The sequence below is a fragment of the Triplophysa rosa genome, linkage group LG16 (assembly GCF_024868665.1).
Source record: "Triplophysa rosa linkage group LG16, Trosa_1v2, whole genome shotgun sequence".
In the NCBI taxonomy this organism is placed as follows: Eukaryota; Metazoa; Chordata; class Actinopteri; order Cypriniformes; family Nemacheilidae; genus Triplophysa; species Triplophysa rosa.
Window position 1 is genome coordinate 2432624 of NC_079905.1, and position 22331 is coordinate 2454954.

Consider the following 22331-nt stretch of genomic DNA (forward strand, 5'->3'; position numbering starts at 1 on the left):
TCTTACAGTCAGTGATGGAATCGTGCAGATATTTCATTGAAGTTCAAGCAACAAAATATGAAACTGCTACATTTATGCTTTTATGATTATCATTATATACATTTGACTGGTTTGTGCAGGGGCAACCTGGACCAACTGGACCTTCAGGACCGCCTGGTGCTGATGGAGCCAAGGTTACAAACACAGATATACAGATCTTATGTATAATGTGTATTCTTGAGGACCTTTATTACAGTGGTTCTCAAACTTTTTTGTTGTAAGGCCCCCTTTGTGTAGGGTGCATCGGTTTGGGACCCCCCAAATAACGACTTATAATCTTAAACTTAAAACACATTCAATTATACAATGCTGTAACATCAATTCTTCTTATTTTTCTGATGTTTGATTGCACAAAATTTATGATAAATTTCTTAATTTCGTAAAATGTCACAAAATATGTGGCCCCCCTGGATCCATTTTGGCCCCCAGTTTGAGAACCACTGCTTTATTAGACGTGACAAATCATACTAAGATACGCATATTTACTATACTCTACCGTCTGGTTTCAAAACCAAAAGATGATTTTTCTAGAATCATAACCTACACACACACATTTCAGTCCACTGACAACAAATCAAAGGGTGCTAACAACCCATCAAGCTCATGTTCTGCTCATATTTAAAACATCTCTTATCGTCATCAGCAACACATCACAAGCTGAGCTCTGTGTGATCCACCTGACAGCTGTTTCATAATATCTAATGTCTCCTCCACAGGGGGTCAAAGGTGACAAAGGTTCTTCAGGAGCCCCTGGAGATAAAGGAGAGAAGGTACAAAGACAATAATCTGAACATCAGGATCATTAGACTGTTTCGGGCTTTATTTTGTGTGCACTCCCCTTTATGTACTGTATGTTCTTCCTATTTGGATGTTTTCATAAGAACTGATGTCATGATGTCTTCCTGGCATCTTAATTACAGGTTTGTGTGTTTTCATTCTGCTTGTTTTTCACAGGGTGCTCCAGGACCTCCTGGTTATCCAGGGGCCGCGGGGGCAATGGGACCACCTGTGAGTATTAAAAGAATCACTATCAACAACAGGCTTGTCGTTTTGTGTAACGCTTCACTTTTTGCTTTATTTCCAGGGTAATGATGGAAACCCAGGGCCCGTTGGACCGCCGGGAGCACCTGGAGAAAAGGTCAGAACACAGATGTTACTTCATTTTTACTGACAGCAACCATTCAGAACAACTTAGCAACCGCATAGCAACGGTCACAGCATCCTTGCAAAGCCGCGATGAGTTCTACGAGGACATCTCACTACGCACATTATTTTTCAATTTATTTATAACCTATACCTTATAAATAAATGACTGTTTTTTTACCAGGGTAAAGAGGGTCTAAAGGGAATTCAGGGACCTCCGGGACTTCCAGGTCTGATGGTGCGTAAATAAATTCCTTTTATTTTGCAATTTTTTGGCTTTGTTTAGAGACAACACGTACATATAATAATATCTGCAATGCTTTTGTTTTCTCTGTTTGCACATTATTGCTGAAGGGCATGATGGGTAAACCCGGAAAGGACGGCAGACCGGGAGAACAAGGAGAACCGGTATGAGCGTGATGTTCTCCTTCTGACATCACAAATTCCACACAACTACCAACATCTGGACAAACCTGATTTGTTAGACAGTAGCAATAAAGAATAACAATAATTCTCTTTCCTTCTCACAGGGCAAACAGGGCGAGCCAGGACCATCGGGTAGAGATGGACTTCGAGGAATGCCTGTGAGTGATGATCCCACCAATCACTCACTTGATCACTTTTGTTGTCCAAAAATCACATTTTTTAAGTATTCTTTTACTGTAAATACATTTCAATAACATGGTTTACGAATGCTTGTTGTGATTTTCAAGTATGGCTGTAATTTAAAATCTGATTGGTTGATAGGAGTGTTGGTCAGCGAGGGTGTTGCTAAGAAATAATAAGTTACTTTTTATCTCTTCCAGGGTTTCAAAGGCCATAGAGGAGAATCAGGACCTCCAGGGTCAAAGGTCTGTCAAGTCCTTTTGGAATCTCTCCCGATAGATGCTCCATAAACACAAATGAAAACAGATGATGTCATTTATTACAGGGCGAGGATGGGAAGCAGGGTTCTCCTGGGCGTGAAGGTCCATCAGGAAAAGACGTGAGTCAACGCAGAGTTCCGTCCACCTCTATGTCAGAGGTCACTGTACATCTGCACTGTGATGATGTTTTTTTTTTTTCTACTGTCGCTCAGGGTAACGCAGGACCACCGGGGCAAGAGGGCATGCGAGGACCACGAGGAGAACCGGTGTGAAACAACACATTCAGACACAACACAATGACTCCGAACACCTGTGTGATTATTCTGTGTTGTCTTGATAGGGTCAGCCGGGAGAACCAGGACCAGCAGGCAAACCTGGAGCTCAGGGCAATCCTGTAAGTAGGAGATGATGTTCTTCAGTGTCCACCAATCTGCGTTTGGATCCATGGTTTGAGCTAAAATAACTGCCACATATTTACACAGTAAATAACGAGTGTGTTACAGGGGGGTCTTAACCATAACGTAAAGCAGTTGACTTAAAATCCCCTTTAAGTGCGCTTGTACTATTATTAATAATCAGTCAAGTAAAATAGAGTGAAATATTTCATTTGACTTCTCGTAAGCCATTTACAATCACTGTTTTTCAGTTTTGCAACACACAACTCTTAGACTTTCTAAAGTATGTTGAGTTAGAATGAGAACAGTTTTTTGTTGTTGTACCGTGTTTCAGGGTCAAGCAGGACACAAAGGGGAAGCGGGCAGCCCGGGATTACCTGGTTTTTCAGGTCCTAAAGGGCCGTCGGTGAGTGGGATGTTTATTTGGTGCATCTGAATGCTCAGTTGTTTGAACTTATACTTGTTCATATTCAACATTACAACATTATCCATTTGCACAAGTGTACATGCAATCTGTTAATATGTATATTCTACTATATACTACCCTGTACAATGTCTCTTATACTGTATGTTATATCCCCCATTTTCTGTACAATAGTCTTTATTTTATATATGCATATTTTAGAATCTTTTAGACTGTAAATCGTATTATATTGTATTGTCATTGTGTTGAATGTCTGTACTAGAAGCTTCCAGCACCAAAGAAAATTCCTTGTGTGTGCAAGCACACTTGGCAATAAAGCTCTTCTGATTCTGATATTCAACAAACATCACTTTGCAATTTTCTTATCAGGGTCCGGCTGGTCCAATTGGCCCAGAGGGAAAACAAGTAAGTGCTTTACACTTTGACTGTGCTCTACCTAGGGCTCTTTGATTGTGCTCCGGTTAACGCTGTTTGACTGTACCCTGCTTAGGGCTCTTTACTGTGTGCTGCTGTTTGACAGTAGTCTACCTAGGGCTCTATGACTGTGCTCTACTTAAGGGGCATTTGACAGTGCTCCACATAGTACTTTTTGACTGTGCCCTACTGAGTGCTCTCTGACTGTGCCTCACTGAGTGCTGTATGATTGTGCCCTTCTTGGGGCTCTATGCATATGCTCTACCTAGTGCTGTATGACTGTGCGCTACCAAGTGCTGGTTGACTGCACCCTACTCAGGTCTCTTTGACTGTGTTCCACCTAGTGCACTTTGACTGTGCCCTACCTAGTGCTGGTTGACTGTACTTTTTTAAGAGCTCTTTGACTGTGTTCAGTCTAGTGCTGTTCTCCAACTCATCTAACTTGTCATGTACTGTAAAGAACGAATGGTTCTCATATCATGAAATTATATGGCTTGTTTATAAAATATGCATACTTAGAAGCATACAGTATGATTTTCACCTGGTGGATGAAAAAATGTCCGACATTTTTTATAATTGTATTTGGCTTTTTCTAACCTTGTTTCTATCTTAGGGTATGCCAGGAAAAGCAGGGGACAGGGGCCAAAAAGGAGAAAAGGTAAAGAATGAATCAATCAGATCTGTTTCCCGAGTACACATACTATATACATCAACCTCATGCAGTCAATCACAATTTGACATTATTGTCTTTGTTTTTTATTTTGCAGGGTGATAATGGAATAAAGGGTGACAAAGGACCCGTCGGGGATCCGGGCATTCCAGGTACATCTGGACCTCCAGGTAGGAAGGGTCACACGGGGATGATGGGTATGTCTGGACAACCGGGTGAAATGGGTCTTGCCGGGCCTCCTGGGTCCCCGGGACAGCCGGGTTTTCCAGGACAAAGAGTGAGTGTGGATTCATGTTGGATTTTAAATATGTCACACTGATGATGTAAATAAACATTGAAATCATTTTGACTTGAAGGGCGAGACGCCATCACTGGAACAACTGCGGAGAATCATTCAAGAGGAACTTTCCAAACAATTAGATGGTGAGTTTACCTGATGCATTTGTGTGACTTCAACGTGTCCAAGAGTTTATCTTTAAACAAAGGTTAAAAAGTTTACAAAAAAGAAGATTCCGTCTCATAACCAGCAGAAAAAAAGCAAAACAAATACTATTTAAGTTTTAGTTTGTTTCTGACACAAAGTATGAAGATTAAACTTTTTATATTGTTCCGAATCATTTCTTTTATTATTTAACTTTTCATTCATTTTCCTCACAGCTAAGTTGGCCTACCTCATGGCCCAGATGCAGCCCTCGCATATAAAGAGCACGGCCGGGCGTCCCGGTCCACCTGGTCCCTCGGGTAAAGACGGACCTCCCGGTCGACAGGGCCCATCCGGAGACCCTGGAATGCCAGGACAAAATGGAGCAGAAGGATCCAGAGGTCCAGTGGGTCCCAAAGGTACCACAGTCTCCTTGTCCGGCTGATGCCAGCTTAATCAGCTTGGTTTTACTTACCTGTGATGCTAACATTCAGTTTGTTCTCCGAAGTCAAATCACCCCCTTTTTCCTTTTTTAGGTGAACGAGGAACAAAAGGTGAAAAGGGAGAGGATGGAATTGGGCAGAGAGGAGAGACTGGTCCAGCTGGTCCCATTGGTAAGACCATGTGGTCATCAACACTTAAAGACTTACATATGTGTGCGATTTACCGTTTGTTAGATCAAAAATCAACACATTGGCTGTTTGTGTGACAGGTCCTCCAGGAATGCCGGGATATGGAAAAGACGGTCTTCCTGGAGCCGCAGGAGCTCAGGGAGAACCCGGTAACCCTGGTCCTCACGGTCAGCCCGGACCATCTGGACCACCCGGGCAGTGTGACCCTTCACAGTGTGCCTACTACGCCAGCCTGGCATCACGACCTCACACCAAAAACGTCAAGGGGACTTAATATGCCTCTTACCGTGCTGGACTATAACATCTATTTATGAACTTGGACGTTCATCCAAGAACATTTCTCTCAAGACTAGTTTGGAGAGTCTGAGAGGTGTGTGTGTGTGCGTGTATGTGTAAATGACGTATCACGCTAATAACCCTGTGTACACATCTTTTATAACCCTGGGCACTTTTAACCCTGGGTTAAGCAACGTTTCACACTTGTACTGTAATGTTAAAAGTGTCAGCACTTAGCCTTACTGTCGACACGTTGTGTTTTTGGATTTAACCCTGAATTAGGAAGTGAATCTTGCCGCAAAAAATATGTTTGTGGATGTACAGTATTGATCAGGTTTAGCAATTACACCTTGGGAAGGTTTCGAGGTTTCACTGTGGTAAACGGTAAAACCCAGTATTACATTTAACCCAGGGTTAAGATTAGCCTTTGTTATGGGTTATTCTTCTTAAATCAAGCCCATCAGGGTTTTTCTTTTTAAAAGGGCAAGAGTCCAGGGGCCTCATTTATAAAACGTGCGTACACAAAGATTTGATCGTAAAACATGCGTACGTAAAAATACACCCAGCGTTCATATTTATAAAAACGGACTTTGACGTGGAAAAGTGCTTAGCGCCACGTCAGTGTCTGAGCAGACGTGCGCACTTTTGCTTGTCCGAGTGCTGCAGTTTTTTGGAAAAGTAAGTCATTCCTTCCACTTGTATAGGATTTGTACATTGCTCTTTCATACATCAATGGCATTATTATGACATCATTAAAAGGCGGAGATCTGAAACTGTTAAGTTGCGCGCAATTTCACCATGATTTGCGATTTATAGATTTCACATCTGGTAGAGAGGCGTACACGCGTTTGCTGTGCGTACGTTCCTTTTATGAATCACACGTACGCACTTTAAGAAATGATCGTAAAATCAAATTTAGGACGGTTTTCAGGCAACCTTTTTTAAACGAGGCCCCGTTTTATGAAGGAAAGATTTGTACATTTCACACTGTGATGTCATGATGACACGGTCTTGCTGACAGTATTCAGTGATGTCATTGGCTTGTAGTCATATTGATATTATATTATAAGATGTGGGGAGGTTCTGTTGACTTCACTTATCAATAAGGATCATTAAAAGTCCAGAAGAAAGTGGAGACACGCATACAGTGTCTTTTCCTGCTTTTGTAATGTAGCTTCAAAGATTTGTAAGATACATTACGTTTTTAGTTATGAATTACAATATACAGTTTTGGTTAGTTCATTTATGCTTTTCTTCTTCAAAGCGGATTCAAAGGCTTGTGAATCAGCTGGTTTGTCATATAACACTATGAATGAATGATGAGTTAACCACAGAGCCGTTGAGAGAGAGAGTCGCGACAACAGAAGTTCACATTTATCGAGCGTCACGTGATTCATGGAGCCTTCAGATAGTTCCAGGAAGTTATGTTATTTGTTTTTTTTTCATTAAATGACTTGCGTCTTTAAATGGGTTAAATGTTTACCTCAATTGGACTGTTTAGCATTGCTAGTAACTTCTGGGAACTATTGAGAGGTTCCATAATTCCATGTTGTAAAAACTGTTCCATTGGAGTCAACAGAGTTGACGAGACTCTCTCTCAATGGCTCTGGTTAACCCAAGCCATAAAATTTGGGGTGTTGTGTCTCTTTAAACTCGAGTTTGTGTTGATGGACAGTTTGTTTCTTTGTTGTATCTGAAAGACTATCAAGTGCCTTTTTAAATAATTCAGTTCTTGCACATCCTGTCAAAAAACGCCAGAAAAAACTTTCAAACTCATGAGTTTAGGTGTTACTTCATTTGGCATTTTCATTTTAAATCATTGGTTCTTTGTCATTTTTAATGATGTGGAACACCAAATTATTTTTTAAGAGTTTGATGGAACATGCAGTATCATCAGAAATGTTTTAATGGCTCGATTTCTCATACTGTATTGCTCATTGTTTTCCAATTAAAGGCATGCATTGAGAGAGAGAGAGAGAGAGAGAGAGAGAGAGAACCTCATCAGTTCAGTGCAAGCAACGTGATTCCAATAAAACTTCAACATGAAAAGCTCACAAGCTTTTTTTCGACATTAACCTTTTCTTGGAGTTTGGAGCATTTTTGTGATTTTATACTGTAAACTTCTCTGTTCTTTGATTTCTCACAGAGCTTTAGTACATTTATTATTATTGACATATAATTATTCCCCATGATAACGTGATTCTTATGTGCTTGTGTGCCCCAACTCGTCGCATTTAAGAAATAATGTTTTGATGACACGCAATGTATTTTGCCAAGCTAAGCTTATTGCTATGCAAAGTTATGTAGATGTATGGTGCTTTATTTCAACGCAAGCCAAAGTCAAACGCATCGCTGTCATTTTCACCTTCAACATATTTAAATATAGTTGAGTTTATATTCACCTGTTAGTTTGGCTTCTTTGAGCTGTTAATGAGCGACTGTTTTTGTTTATGCATATCAGTTTGAGTTAAATTATTGTAATGAAGTTCAGGTGCAGGCAATGTAAATGAGTATAATTTATGCATGGTACACTGTACCTGTTTATACTGGTTCTATGGTGCTATAATTTAGCTTTATTTAGTTGATGTGTTTTCGGGGCGGGAGGGGGAGTACATGTGTTGGTAAAAAAATTATCTGGCCCGTTACTGAGTTGTACTTGTGAAGTTTTTGTCAGTTACAGATTTGCAGATTTTTATAGACATGAAATGTATTTCAAAAAATAAATGCAAGATGTCTTTATGCTTTAATGTTGAAATCTGTCTGGTTGTCATGAGAAATGAAACGCAGATGTCATGGTGGGGAAATGATTTATTTTAAGCTGCCCTGTTACTGGAACACAAGGTTGTCGGCTTTAGCTTAATTTCTGGCACCATGACTAACGTCAGTCTTTAAAAATCCCATTTTATGAAAAATGACATGCAAACAATGGAACGGTGACATTTTCTTTTCTACAAATTGATTCAACATGGCTTCATTTGAAAGTAATTTACAAGGTCATTTCTAAGTGTCCCAGGAATTCAAACATCAATTTCCAATCATTTTATTTTTTAGTTTTTCCTGAGGATTAAAATTGTAGACAAACACACCTTTTCAAATTTTCTTCCCGTCTGAACAAGTTTATGTACAAGGCACGATTATCATTTAAATTGCTTCATGCACCATCACATCAGCCATCTGTACGTCTCTCTATCGATACAACACTTTGATTTGTTTGTCACAGCACCATTTAAAGTGTCCTCAAGTTTACGGGAAATGGACTGTCTCTGTGTTCCCCATGATGAAGGTCTTTCTGTTCATTAGCCCTTGATGTTGACCGGCTTTTTACCACCAAGCAGGTACAGAGGTTGAGGCGGCCTGTAGCAGTTTGAAGGATCGCAGAGGCCGGGAGCTCCCGGAGATCCTCTCGCCCCAGGGGTACCTGGTGTTCCAGGCACGCCGGCCTCTCCTCTAGCGCCATCGTTGCCATCCTTACCAATGCCAGGTTTGCCAGCTGTTCCTGTTTAATAAAAAGATTTCATGTAGATAGGTTCAGATCTACACAAAATACCTTTTAATAGCTTTTAACTTGAACTTATCTTTAACAGAGAGTTAAGGTTTTGTACCTTGAGGTCCAGGTTCTCCCGGAATTCCTGGAACTCCGATTCCTTTATCGCCTTTATCACCTTTTTGTCCAGCATCACCTTCAGACACGTAAACACATGAGTTTACATACATCACTGGACACTGAAGACAGTAGCGCCCAAAAGTAATGTACAACTTTGGGAAATTTACATCTAATTCAAATACACACTGCTGAAAAAGCTTAAGGGAACACATAAATCACAAAAAATATTCAAGTAACTATTTTCACTTTTATACATTGCATAATGTATTGAAATCATGAAATGTAACAAAGGCCAATGAAAGCCAAAAGCATCAACACATTCATTTGAACTTAAACGTTTTGTTCATAGAGATCTAATATGTGATTTAAAGTGCCTCAGGGCTCAGTTCTTGGACCGCTGCTCTCTTGCAATATACATGACATCCCTAGGTTCTGTCATTCGAGAACATGGCTTTTCCTATCACTGCTATTTAGATGATACACAACTCCACTTGTCATTTCGGCCTGACGATCCGACTGTTTCTGAACGCATTTCAGCATACCTGAGTGACATTTCACTCTGAAATGTTACTATTATAAAAAACATATTCCCTGATATGCTGTAGTTTAACCAAATAATTTTTTCCTGAAGGAGCAGTTTAGAGCAAATACTGTATAAACATGCCCCATAGCAATCAGTTACTACTACTGTATAGACTCGTCCATTGAAGCTGTGGGTTTGAAAGCTGTTGGTTTTAGAAACTAAGACATGAGTGTCTAGCAACCGTTAGAACATTTTTCTTCTGATGCTGCATTTATAATCTTCCACAAATGTGCCTGAATCCCCAGAGGTCTGGATGAAATAATTGGAGGTGCTGCTGGGAGTTTTATAATCGCTGGGTTATTGCCTCTCAATCTCGCTCTCATTAGCAAGCGTATCTCTCTCTTCGGCTCGCTGGTAATGAACAACAACCTTCACAACACAAGTGTGAGGCTAAACTCTACAGAGACTGTTACCCTTGAACGACCGTGACACAGCAACCAATAGAAATTAATGTGTGTTCTGCACGCCTGAGTCAAAATCTAAATATAAAAGAAACATTTATAACATAATGACTGCTGTTTTCTGTACATGTGTGTGATGTTAACGAAATATACCATGTGTTCTAAACTTGACATGACATCTTTATATCAATTTTACAGTACCTTTATTTTTCTAGACCAAGAGCATTGACTGGATTTATGATTTTGTTTATTTTGTTTGATTTAGGTGAGAAAAGTGTTTTGGTTTAAAAAGTTATAAATACACTCTAAAAAATGTTGGGTTATTTCAACCCATTGTTGGGTCAAAAATGGACAAACTCACCCGTTGGGTTATAAATTAACCTGCTGGGTTGATTCAACCCAATTGGTGGGTCAAATACAACCATATTCTGGATTAATTTTACCCAACGGTTGGGTTTGTCCATTTTTGACTCAACAATGGGTTCAAACAACTCAACATTTTTTAGAGTGTATATATGTGAGTGTGATTTGAACACATCAGCTGTACCTTTGACTCCATGTTTTCCAGGAAGACCGTGATATCCTGAAGGTCCCTTGGGTCCCATAAGTCCTCTGGGTCCAGCTACGCCCGCAGCCCCTGCTGGTCCTACTGGTCCGGGTAGTCCCACGGGTCCTGGCGTACCGGGGGCTCCGAGGGCAAGAGGCTTCTTTGCCAGTTCTTTCTTATAGGCATCTAAATGTTCTGTTCAGCACAATAAAGTTGCCATTTATAAAGATGGACAAATAGAATTGTTGACTATGTCTAAAAAATATGTGTCATACCTTCAACGACAGCTGAGCACATTTCACGAATCTTCTCGTCGCTCATCTTGGGACCCTTTTAAAAACCCAAAAGAAATCAGAAATAAACCCATAGCTCTCTAACGAAAAATAAAGAAATGTACTCACAGGTAAGCCTCTGGGACCAGGGGGTCCAGTTAATCCTCTTTCCCCTTCCAGCCCACTGGCACCCTGGGGTCCGGTCAGACCCTCGTGACCCGGCTGTCCTGGACGACCATCGGCACCTGTGGCGCCTCTCTGGCCTTTTTGTCCTTGCTTAAAACAAAAAAGAAAAAAGAAAAGCAAATGTAGAACAAAGTCAGCTCAACTCCCTGAGGAAAATTGCGGAGAGGATGTTTATGAACCTATAACTTTAAGACCCCCCGCGGAAGTGTGGTAAGAAACATACCTCTCCCTTGATTCCCGGGATACCAGTGGGCCCCTGTAAAGCATCATTAAAAACCATCACACATCACATACTTCAATAGAATAATTAGAAGGTGTAACAGGTATGTTGCCATAAATATGGTGTACCTGATCACCCTTCATGCCATGTTCTCCTGAAACACCTGGTTCTCCCTGTGTAGCGTTGAAAGAAAAATGTTAAGGTACAAAGTATTCATTTGGGAAGCGGCAGACATTTTTTAGGGTCAATGAGTACGTGCACTGTAAAAAAAAACAATGTTATCCCAATAAGTATCTTTTTAGTAGGAAGGATAAATGTATTATTTTAGGCATCTTAAATAAGATCCACAGCGTGTTGCTAACAAAGATTATTTTGTTCAATTGACTTGTTCTTGTGGACCAGTTATAGGGCATTTTTGCATTTAGTTCCAAGAATGCATTGCAGTATGCAATAATAAATTAAATGGATTGCTGTTTTAGTTATGTGCTGTTGGTGTCATCACTGTTAGTATTTAGAGTTGATTTTAGTTGTTTATTTTCACCAAGTTTTATGTTTGTGTGAATAATGTAAGGTCTAACTGCATGAGGAAGGAAGTATTGCTCTTAGTGCAAATGCATTCAACACAAACGGTTTGAACCATTACCTGACCAAAGTTTTGGCCATGTATGTATAGAACAGAACAGAACAGAACTTAAATGACAAAAAGCTTGTTTGTAGTGAAGTTAGGGCTGTCACGATATCAAAAATTTCCAGCACGGTTATCGTGGCCAAAAGGATTTGCTGTGTCGGTAGTATCACAATATCTACCACGGAATCTTTGGGAAAAGTGACACAGATCGTCTTTCATTTTATGTATTTTATTTGCACAATGAATCTCACTCAAAATACAAATTTATGGAGAGTTCGTAACCATTGTGACTCCCAAGGCAGTTTACGATAGTACGGTCTGTGTAGCATTTGCACGATATCGAATATCAAGGTTTTGGGATCACGGTTATTGCCAATAATGGGAAAATGTGACACCCCTAAGTGAAGTTAAAAGACATAACAACGTTTAGTAGGTTTATTTCATCACTTTTAGGTCTTCTCAAGGTCTCAACCAAGATGTTTGACAGTGTGCTTTGACTTTTCAACTTACCATACTTCCTTTAGGACCGACTACACCTATTGGGCCCTGAGATAAAAAACACATCAGAAAGTGATCAATATTTTCACTGAGGCACAGTTGATTTTTGTGTGTAAGGAATGATGGCACACCTGATCTCCTTTATGACCGGTGTGACCCTTGATTCCACGAGGACCCATAAGTCCTTTATCACCGTGATCTCCCTGTAGAAATAACCGAGAATTACAACAACACGTCCACTGAGATCCACAATCGACCCACTTGCCCATCCATGTGTTTAACCCTATAGATATGTGTATGTAGCTGCCACATGTTGACGGCACTAGACAGTGCCAATGCATCTGCCATTTTGGAACCGTCAACATTTGCTGTCGACACTCAAAGTACATTATGAGGTTTTTACAACTAGAAACTGCGCAGATTTCAGTTCCTGAGGAAATGGAATGACCTTTCACAGCTAAGAATGCGTTGGTTCGTGTTTTAACTGAATTCTTTTAAACTATGGTAACTTTAACGTCATGTTTGGCTTGTTGTATTGTGTTAGTTTAGCAATAATAATGCTTTGGTCTACACAACAGCACGTTACATTTGATGTGTATATAACTTGGTTAACTTGCTCTCGAGTGTTCACAGACCGTTCAAATATGGCAGAAGACAAAAGCCCATTGAAACAGCCGCTAATGAGACATCTATGTATATATATCTATGTTTTACGCACCTGGATTCCTGGTGGGCCTGCTGGGCCAACTGGACCCTGTTTTCCTGTCTCACCCTAAGAAAGAAAAGGATATACTCAAGTTAAACATAATCGTATTACTATAAATCTGAATTCAACCAAATAACAAACCGAGTGCTAGACTGAAATATTGTCGGTCTATAATTAAATGCATGTGTTTGAATGTTTTTATTACAGTGGCTCCTTTAAAGCCCGGCATTCCGTCTTCTCCAGTGGGTCCAGTTGCACCCTAAAAATATGACATTTACATGAATAACCATGGGAGAATATTTACGTATCAGCTTAACAGAGCTTAATAGAGTAATACGCACATCTTTACCAGGAGGTCCGATTGGACCGTTCGGTCCAACATCACCGGTGTCACCCTGAGCAAATAAAGCAATGCGGTTTCAAAAAGTCAAATATTCAGCACAAGTTATTTTACATGGAAATGATATTTTCTTTTATGTAAATTTTACCTTCAGGCCTGCAGGTCCCACGAGTCCTTGTTTTCCTGGCAAACCCTGAGTTTGAAATAATTGTTGCTCAGTCAGCGTGTGGCAGAGATTACAAATGAGAGAAAATATCTGGATTTTGACAGTTCAACAACGGCATGCATAAAAGATGTTTAGCTCTTTCAAAGGCATCGGGATAAGGATCGGTGGATTTCAGTAACACATTCACTCCTTCACTTACAGGAATTCCCACAATTCCTCGGACACCAAAGGCTCCGGGCAGTCCTGGCTCTCCCTGTCAAACAGACGGCAGTATTTGAAGTCAGTTTTAATGCTGATATCATTAACATTTATCACTTAACATATGCATAATGAACTGATTAAACCGATTCGTTTGAACAAATCAGTTTGCAAAAATGGAACCCCACATTAAAAATACTTTCTTATGTACTATAGTAAACTGTAGGGCTGTGTAAAAATATCGATATGGCAAACTATCGCAATATTTTGTTTCACCATAGTGTATCGATAGTCCCATGTCTACTATCGGTACATTTATTAAAATCACATTTTAACATCATTTACAGTACATACGGCCCTTTTCTCAAGCGGGAGTGAGCCAGGCTCTCCAGCTTCCAGAGCCGACACGTGTGTGTGTGCGCTTTGATTTTAATGATGCATGTTTAGAAAAGCGTTTATTGTGATGCTCGATGTGAAGCAAAGGCACAGGTTTTTTTTCTAATCGACGGACAATGAGGATGTTGCTGCGGGAAACACAAGACTACAAAGTTATAAGGTAAACTATCCTCGTGCTCCGCTATCAAACAATAACTGCGAGTAATTCAATATTCCGTCTCATAAAATGCAAAAAGAATGCACAAACTGACATTAACGCTATCAAACTGAAGGGAAGCCAAAAAACCCTTGCTGAAAAAACAATAGAGCTCTGCCCAAAGCACAATAGAAAATGTAATGGATTCAATGGTTATAATGGAAATTTTCTTAATTCTTAATTGAAACTATAACGTGTCTACTATTGGTGAGATGTAAAAAATACCCCAGGTGGTCCACAGCAAGTTGTATTTTCAGCTCTATTTTCCTTTTACATTTTTTATTTGAAAAAGTATCGCAACATATTGCAATTATGTAACGTATCTAAATATATTCAATATATTGTATTGTGACTTATCTATCGTGATATGTATCGTATCGCAACGCCCTTGCCAATACACAGCCCTAATAAACTGTAGTAAAATATCTATACCTTACCTTAGTAAATATTAAAGAATACTACAGTATTTACTACAGTTTATCAATTGACTCTAAGTAATACTACAGAATACCACCAAAAAAGTGTCCATTAACAAATGTAGCTTTTACTATAATAGGGTGTACTACAATTTACTCCAGTTTACTATAGTAAATACTGAAAGATACTACAGACATTTGTTATGTGGGATGCTTATACTTCAGGTCAACATGTAAAAAGTGTTCATTCAGAATTTCAAGAAATAAACATGATCATGACTTACCTTCTCTCCCAGAGCTCCTGTTTCTCCATCAGAGCCGTGTTTTCCTGGTTCACCCTACACATAACCACCATCATCATACAGAGATTATGAAATCTATCACACGAGTCATGTGATGACTTTTTCGGGTGGACTCTTCTTTAAAAGGAAGAGACATTTCGGGTCCCATGTCATATTGATGACTGTAATAAGGGATATGAACAAATATTTTACTCAAACATATTGATCACTCACAGCATCACCCTTGGCACCTGTCGCTCCCTTCTCTCCCGGTGCTCCGATCACACCCTGAAACACACATTATATTTCTTCAGAATAAACATTTTACCTTAACATGGCTTTATTGACTGTTTTGTAACTGGCAGAGATTGTAAACAGGCTCGTAGACTCACTTCATCTCCTTTGGGTCCATGATGACCCTCTCTCCCCCTGATGCCTTCAACACCCTGTAAAAAAACCATCATCATTACGTTAAACAGAATATAAAATGATCGGAACCTATGTGGACACAACCTTTAAATTCAATAACATTGATATTACGATCTTCATTCATTGAAACTAAATGTTCAGCCAGCACAGATAAGTATAGAGTTATGGGTAGTGTCCTATGGTGAGACATAGCAAAAAATGAGAAAACAAACGGTTAGTAATATATTATTTTATATTATTAATATTTGTATTTTGCCTATAGAATAAAATAGCATAAGAGAGATTTATTTTTATAGTTCTAAATGTTTGCTGTCACACCAAAGAACACATTTACACATTTATTTGTCAACTACCCATATCCACATAACAGCATTCATAAAATCCAGCTTTGTATTATGAGCTTTGTTACGCTTCAGTTCTGCTAGGAAACGTTGTGTCTATCAGATAAATCTTCTGTGCTTTGATGCCAAATTCAGACGCGCAGTGTCGGTTCAATAAACTCAATGAACGATCACATACTGGAGATCCCGGTGGTCCGGTTGGTCCTGGGATGCCATTAAAACCTGGAGGACCCTGCAGACAAAAACAACAGAAAGATGTCAATAACAACAATGTGCTCAGATATATAAGAAAGATCACAGATGAGGTCTATCTCATTTATTTCTCATAGAGAGTAAATGGAGAGCAAATGGAAAGCTTTCCTTAAGTCTCAGATATTTCTTCTCAGAAAAAGAGTCAGAAACCTCACAAATGTCTCCATGAGAGTTTCAGAAGAGATGTCAACAATGTCTCAAACTGAGCTCAGATTAGTCAAGTCTGCATTCAAAAGTCAATATGAACTCTAACATGTTTCATCAAATTTACTCAAATGCAAATACAATCGACATTCATTTTACACCTCCATACTCATTAAACAACGACAGTAAAAAACATTTTTAAGTTGTGTTTCGCTTTAACTTTTCATGTTTCTTTATGAAGTTTAAAGGTGCAGTTTGTAAAAACCGCCGCTAGAGCGCGCACGATCAAAACAACAACAATGGCGTAGCTAGATGACGCTGTGAAGGAGCGTGGAATGATGGGATCTGTTGTCTTCAACTCCACCGCTGATGGCCATCAATCATACGGGAACAAGAAATCATGTTACCGGATGAGGTAAAGTATTAAAGTTTTATAAATTTTGCGTATAATTTTGGTCCATAAATAAGTGACTGCTCGAAACAAGCTAGTGGCTTGCTGGACGCTAGACGCTACTCCGCATTTGTCCACGACACAGTTGTCATGCGGTTTCTACGTCAGTAAAGGGTAACACGGATATGACGCCACTGACAGGCGACTGCACAGCCCCGTGTCACTGTTTAGAATGGCGATTTTCTCACAATTTACAAGTAGTTGAAAACATTTGAGATATTGCAAGTACTCAGCTGTGCAAAATATATAACACTGGCCTAGTGGTTTTTGGATATTTTACTGCAAAATTACTGTTACAAACTGCACCTTTAACATGCTGAAAATGAAAATCCCATTATTTTTTTTACCATCGACGGTACTCACAAAAAAAAACAAAAAAATATTTTCACACATTTATACATTTTGGTATTATTACTGGTACGCAGAAATGACAAGGTACTGGCATAACACTGAGCTCAAAACTACAGTTTAACATAACAGTTACTAAAAATGAAGTCTACATTTGATCGTTTTTGTCTTCTATGACTAAAACTGTCCTCACGAATCAAGTTCCAGATGTAGTCACCCATCATGCCTTCATCTCACCTTCCCTGTCCTACAGAAATTTCTAGAATTTGCTGACAGTGACAATTAAAAAATGTGAAAATTATGTGAAAATTTGTACAGTTTTAGTTTATTTGCAATATACCGATATATCGTAATTAATGATATAAGCTGAAAATGTACTTGAGCTAAATATACACTAAAACATTGATGCTACATGAAAATAAACACTACCACAACAATTATCACTGCAGAATTGTACAAGAACTATAAAAAGGTTGGGCGAAACAACAACGTGTTACACTGTGTTATGCGTTTCAATTTTTAGTGTTCTGGAGGAATTTTAAGAGAAACATCTGAGACTAAGTTGATACTTAAATGAAGCGCAACTGAGAACTCAAAGTTATAAAGAGTTATAAAAAAGCAATAGCATTTTATTCTGGAGTTGTTGAGTACAAAAATACAGTTCTGCTATCGAGGTCCTAAAACCTCTTTATTTCTTAACAAAGAGCACGCTCGTTTTTCTGTCTTTAAAAAAACTCACACTACAGACGTGATTTGGCCGTTTAAACAAACGCAATTATTATTTCATGTATTGATCTGCACTGAAGGTTATTGCTCTGTAAGCGGTCTTCTGCTTTTTTTCTTCTCGTCGGCCGCAGATAAAGATGTTATATGTCTTACCCGATCTCCCTTATCACCTTGAGCACCCGGAAATCCGATTGCCCCTCGCTGACCCTGCAGGGAACAGAATTATAATTGATGGAAGATGAAAGTAAATTTGCAAGATGACAAGATAATGTCTGCATGACCTGATGAGCAAACAAACCAACAAACAAAAAGATATCTTACATCTTCTCCAGGGCGTCCAGCAGGACCTTGCTCTCCGGATGCCCCAAGATCTCCCTGTTGACAGTGTGATTTGTTGATAAAACATATTTATGTGTTCTTTCTATTTAACAACATCTTTTCTTGAAAGTCTGTTATGTGCACCCCTTACCTTTTCACCTAGGTTACCTGGCACTCCATCCGCACCTGGAAGACCTCGATGTCCCTGCCAGAACGATTCGATTTAATAATGTCCTCTTTCATTAGAAATGCTTTTGTAGTTTAGACACAGAGAGCAAACTCTCAACAACAGAGACTGTGAGAGAATTTAACGGCTCACCTTCATCCCTGGCAGACCGGGGAGCCCCTGTGGTCCGGCTGGACATGTTGTCTGACACTGCAAACGAATAAAAACAAACACATCAGGTCTATTCATCATTAACTGAAGATGCAGACAAAAACTGAATAAAACTGAATAAAGTGTGACCAGCCCGTAGCTTACTACATCACCTGACACATGCAGAAGACCCAAATACACTACATTTTTAAAATAACTTTTAAAGAAATCATTCCCCCAAATATGAAAATTCTCTCATCATTCATTCAAAGAGTGAGTAAATTATGAGAATTTTCAGATTTTGAAGTATACTTTTAAGATCAGGGACCACAACAGAAACTGCAGCAATGTTAAATTGTTATTGATTAATATTAATTATCGTTTTTTTTTTTTTCTTAAGATGTGGGCCTTTGATGTCAAGGAGATGTTTTTCATGAATATGGATCTGCAGGTTGTGTGTGTCCTTTGAAACATGATTATTATTGAAATCTAACAAGCACTCACAGTTTCCCCACTCCCCTCTGGATTCCCAGCACCTGCCGGCCCCTATATGAGCAGATGACAGTAGGTTAGGTTAGATTCACCAACACACACGCAAAAGCAAAGCATCTTATCAAATATTAAGTGTTTGGACCAGATCTGTGGAAAAGTTCTGAGCCGTACAGTAAAGGTTAACCGCAAGAACACGACGAATTAAAAATGAATGAAAGGGATATTTCACAGGCAAAACAAAATTTCCCCATGTTTTACTCACCCTCAAAGCATCCTGACTGAATATGACGTTCTTCTTGAAGAATAATGCAGTCGGAATTATAATCCCTCGTATCATTATGCTTCCAAGCGGTAGAATGGGAGTGAATGGGAGTTGATTTTTTGAAGCTCCAAAAAGTGCATCCATCGATCAAAGAACTGCTCGACACGGCTCTGAGGTCTTAACAAAGGTCTTCTGAAGCGAATCGATGTGTTTGTTTAAAAAAAATATCCATATTGACAGCACTATTAACATTGATGTCTAGCTTCCGTTATCCCTCGGCTGCACGTGAACCTGAGGCTTGTTTTTCCGGCAAATGACGGTGACGAAAGCTCCCGCGCAGAGGAGACGGTATCCTATTGGAACAAAACGAAAAATGCCGCGTTCGCCACCAGAACTTACGACACGTCTGCGTCATTTGCAGGAAAGACAAGCCTCAGGTTCACGCGTTAACATTAATAGTGCTGTCAATATGGATACTTCTCTTAAACAAATGCATCAATTCGCTTCAGAAGACCTTTGTTAAGACCTCAGAGCCTTGTCGAGCAGTTACACTTTTTTGAGCTTCAAAAAGTCAACGCCCATTCACTCCCATTTTACGGCTTGGAACTAAAATGATACGCGGTATTATAATTTCGACTGCATTATTCTTCAAGAAGAAAGTCATATTCAGTCAGGATGCCTTGAGGGTGAGTAAAACACGGGATTTTTTGCCTGTGAAGTATCCCTTTAATAGACACCTTCAAGACCCAATAAAATAAACAAAGTATAGTTTTAGGGACAATGTCAATTTAGGGACAACTTCTTAAGTTAAAATGTCTTTAATTTATCTCTTTGTTTCAAAATCAAATGAGTTTAAAACAGGAAAAAAACTGTGCGTCTCAAATCATCACATGGAGTCTTTAAATGCAATGCTTTGCACATACAGTGCAGTATATAGTACACATATTTATGTTCATAAAAGTTTAACAATAATTGTTTGCTATTAAAAATGGATTTAATGCTGAAATTGAAGATTTATAGTTGAATTTGGTTTTCACACGCTAAGAATACATTTTTTCATTGTCTAATGATTTAAATTGTGCTTCTTAAATTTGTATGTGTAATTGATGGGAGCAGGTCTTACGGCTGGTCCTGGAGGTCCGGGTGGGCCTGGAGGTCCTGAGAGGCCAAGACCTCCTCTTGGTCCAGGGGGACCCTGTGAAAACCAAAATCATTATGTATAATTATGATGAGCGATGAGCGTCCTGAAAACTCATAGAAAGGTACACTGAAAGTAATCCGACCTCTGGTCCGATGTTTCCCTCATCTCCTGGAGTACCGGGCTTTCCCGAGGGTCCCTTTATCGGCACAAAACAGCGTTACAAATGTGTACTTTTACATTTAAATATAAGAATCGTTACATTTACACACGTTCAGTGATTGTGTACATGATACATACTGGTGGTCCAACAGATTCTGGTCCCTAGAAAAGCAGATGTAAAAATAAGTCGAGCCTTTATAACACAAAGTATAACAGGAGAACGTACAGCAAATGCATCAAAGAACAAACTTCCAGTAAACAGTTAATGTTAACAATGAGCACTGGACAAAATGTTTATTTTGACTGAACTCACAGGGGCTCCAGGTGGTCCAGGAAATCCAGGAAGACCCTACCAAAACATTAAAAACATGTTAAAATGACAATTTACGTAAAAAAAGGAACATTCTGTTCCAAACACGTATGGCTTTTTTGTGAATAAAATAAAAAATAATTTAAGATAAATATTAAATGTTGTGAATGACAGTCCCCATTTACAAAAAAATCAATACATTTTTTCATAATTTTTTTATCAAAATTGTGTTTTATAGAGAAAAGTAATTAATATAAGTTTGAAACAGTAAAAGCGTGACAAAATGATGACAATTTTCATACCATTATCTCAAACTTCAAACTATTGAGCTTAACCTAAAATAGGGGGTGTTATGAGGTCACGTACTCTTTCTCCCACTGGCCCACGTGGCCCCATGGGTCCCATAGCTCCCTACACATTCACACAAAGAAAATCAATTAACAATACTGTTTCATTTAGCATAATGAATACAAACAAACATAACTGATAATCAAAAGGTCAAGCAAATCTACTTTGATGTGTATATCATTCTGTAATATTGTTCTGAGAGACAAACACATACACTCTCATTATAGTTGCTATTGAGTGTTGAGGTACGGTAAAGACAGTGTGTCGATACTAACCACAGCCCCCTGTAACCCTGGAAGTCCTCTCTGTCCTGGTAGTCCAATCTCACCCTTCTCTCCTTTACTGCCCTGCAACACACACACACCCACAAACAAACAAACAAACAAACCCGGAGTCTTATCACCATTCAGCATCACATCCTGCTGTTGCTAAGATACAGTTGAGCACGGTGGCTCTATGCTAACTTGATTAGGGATGATGGACTCTCTCTGCTGCTCTCATCATGACCAGTATCACATCTGTGCAGTTTCTGACCTGTCTATGACGGATCAGAGAATAAAGCACACTTTCTGTAACCGATACGGACACGGGCAACAGGATTGATGGTGTGTTTCACATGAGTTACAAGAAATGCATTGCCTGATCAAGCAGTATAGAAACTTGCAGGTCTGTTTGGTGACATTCATTCTTACTGAATTAACTCAAAGTTTTTGTTTAATGCTGGAAATATATATATATTTACACTTATGATGCATTGCTCTTTATTAATAACGCATGGCGCAGTGCAGGTAAAACTATAAAACTACTTAATTTTTTATTAAAAAACTACTAAAACATGCATGCAACTTGGCAATATGCAAAGTATACTTTATAAAAAGTATTTTTAAGTTGAGTTTATGAAGGACATTCTTGTATTTTAAATCTGATTTTATTTTTCACTACGTATACATCAGGTGAACGTCATGAGGGCATCCTTTATGAATGAGAATTACACTGGGTCAAAGAATTTTAGCGCATGAGATGTTCCTCCATACTTACCAGAGCTCCAGGAGTGCCTGGAGTACCTGGAACACCCTGGAGAAAAGAAATACTGTGTTAAAACCAATAAGTGTAGGTCAGCGAGACAGGACAGATGTGATGGCATAAGAACATCTCTAATGAGCAGCTGCTGCTGCTCTAGACAGAAGAATGAATCCATAATGAATCGTCCGGCAAGAGAAGAGGACACCAAACACACGGCAGCTTCTATCTCATTAGCCCGTGTTGAGAACTGAGGTAAAGCTGTTTCAGGAACAGCTCTAATGGAAATTAGCATACAGGTTGAAGAAGATACAATCTGAAAATCCTGTGAAACCAAAACACATCCTGAAGTGTCG

General features: G+C 39.2%; 2 protein-coding genes across 6 annotated transcripts in view; one reads left to right on the forward strand and one right to left on the reverse strand.

Moving 5' to 3' along the window:
- The window catches only part of col22a1 (collagen, type XXII, alpha 1), a 49007-nt gene extending 42584 nt beyond the window's left edge, over positions 1 to 6423 (forward strand). For all 5 annotated transcript variants that reach the window (XM_057354533.1, XM_057354534.1, XM_057354536.1 and 2 more), the window contains 19 exons: positions 120 to 173; positions 756 to 809; positions 994 to 1047; positions 1124 to 1177; positions 1367 to 1420; positions 1537 to 1590; positions 1713 to 1766; positions 1989 to 2033; positions 2114 to 2167; positions 2261 to 2314; positions 2389 to 2442; positions 2778 to 2849; positions 3237 to 3272; positions 3895 to 3939; positions 4049 to 4228; positions 4308 to 4374; positions 4609 to 4791; positions 4909 to 4986; positions 5085 to 6423. In XM_057354533.1, coding sequence (XP_057210516.1) covers positions 120 to 173; positions 756 to 809; positions 994 to 1047; positions 1124 to 1177; positions 1367 to 1420; positions 1537 to 1590; positions 1713 to 1766; positions 1989 to 2033; positions 2114 to 2167; positions 2261 to 2314; positions 2389 to 2442; positions 2778 to 2849; positions 3237 to 3272; positions 3895 to 3939; positions 4049 to 4228; positions 4308 to 4374; positions 4609 to 4791; positions 4909 to 4986; positions 5085 to 5278 — 1440 coding nt within the window. In that variant the 3' untranslated portion in view covers positions 5279 to 6423. The remainder of the gene's footprint in view (positions 1 to 119; positions 174 to 755; positions 810 to 993; positions 1048 to 1123; positions 1178 to 1366; positions 1421 to 1536; positions 1591 to 1712; positions 1767 to 1988; positions 2034 to 2113; positions 2168 to 2260; positions 2315 to 2388; positions 2443 to 2777; positions 2850 to 3236; positions 3273 to 3894; positions 3940 to 4048; positions 4229 to 4307; positions 4375 to 4608; positions 4792 to 4908; positions 4987 to 5084) is intronic.
- A 1660-nt stretch (positions 6424 to 8083) lies between these two features.
- The window catches only part of LOC130566780 (collagen alpha-1(IX) chain), a 33960-nt gene continuing 19712 nt past the window's right edge, over positions 8084 to 22331 (reverse strand). The window contains exons 10-39 of the mRNA XM_057354546.1: positions 21994 to 22029; positions 21231 to 21302; positions 20974 to 21018; positions 20611 to 20646; positions 20436 to 20459; positions 20281 to 20334; positions 20121 to 20192; positions 18748 to 18789; positions 18247 to 18303; positions 18079 to 18132; positions 17931 to 17984; positions 17763 to 17816; positions 15867 to 15920; positions 15311 to 15364; positions 15153 to 15206; positions 14922 to 14975; positions 13631 to 13684; positions 13414 to 13458; positions 13267 to 13320; positions 13131 to 13184; positions 12938 to 12991; positions 12351 to 12422; positions 12232 to 12267; positions 11222 to 11266; positions 11097 to 11129; positions 10817 to 10963; positions 10691 to 10745; positions 10416 to 10610; positions 8883 to 8960; positions 8084 to 8776 (exon numbers count right to left, since the gene is read on the reverse strand). Of these exons, the coding sequence (XP_057210529.1) occupies positions 8577 to 8776; positions 8883 to 8960; positions 10416 to 10610; positions 10691 to 10745; positions 10817 to 10963; positions 11097 to 11129; positions 11222 to 11266; positions 12232 to 12267; positions 12351 to 12422; positions 12938 to 12991; positions 13131 to 13184; positions 13267 to 13320; positions 13414 to 13458; positions 13631 to 13684; positions 14922 to 14975; positions 15153 to 15206; positions 15311 to 15364; positions 15867 to 15920; positions 17763 to 17816; positions 17931 to 17984; positions 18079 to 18132; positions 18247 to 18303; positions 18748 to 18789; positions 20121 to 20192; positions 20281 to 20334; positions 20436 to 20459; positions 20611 to 20646; positions 20974 to 21018; positions 21231 to 21302; positions 21994 to 22029 (1938 nt within the window). The 3' untranslated portion in view covers positions 8084 to 8576. The remainder of the gene's footprint in view (positions 8777 to 8882; positions 8961 to 10415; positions 10611 to 10690; positions 10746 to 10816; positions 10964 to 11096; positions 11130 to 11221; positions 11267 to 12231; positions 12268 to 12350; positions 12423 to 12937; positions 12992 to 13130; positions 13185 to 13266; positions 13321 to 13413; positions 13459 to 13630; positions 13685 to 14921; positions 14976 to 15152; positions 15207 to 15310; positions 15365 to 15866; positions 15921 to 17762; positions 17817 to 17930; positions 17985 to 18078; positions 18133 to 18246; positions 18304 to 18747; positions 18790 to 20120; positions 20193 to 20280; positions 20335 to 20435; positions 20460 to 20610; positions 20647 to 20973; positions 21019 to 21230; positions 21303 to 21993; positions 22030 to 22331) is intronic.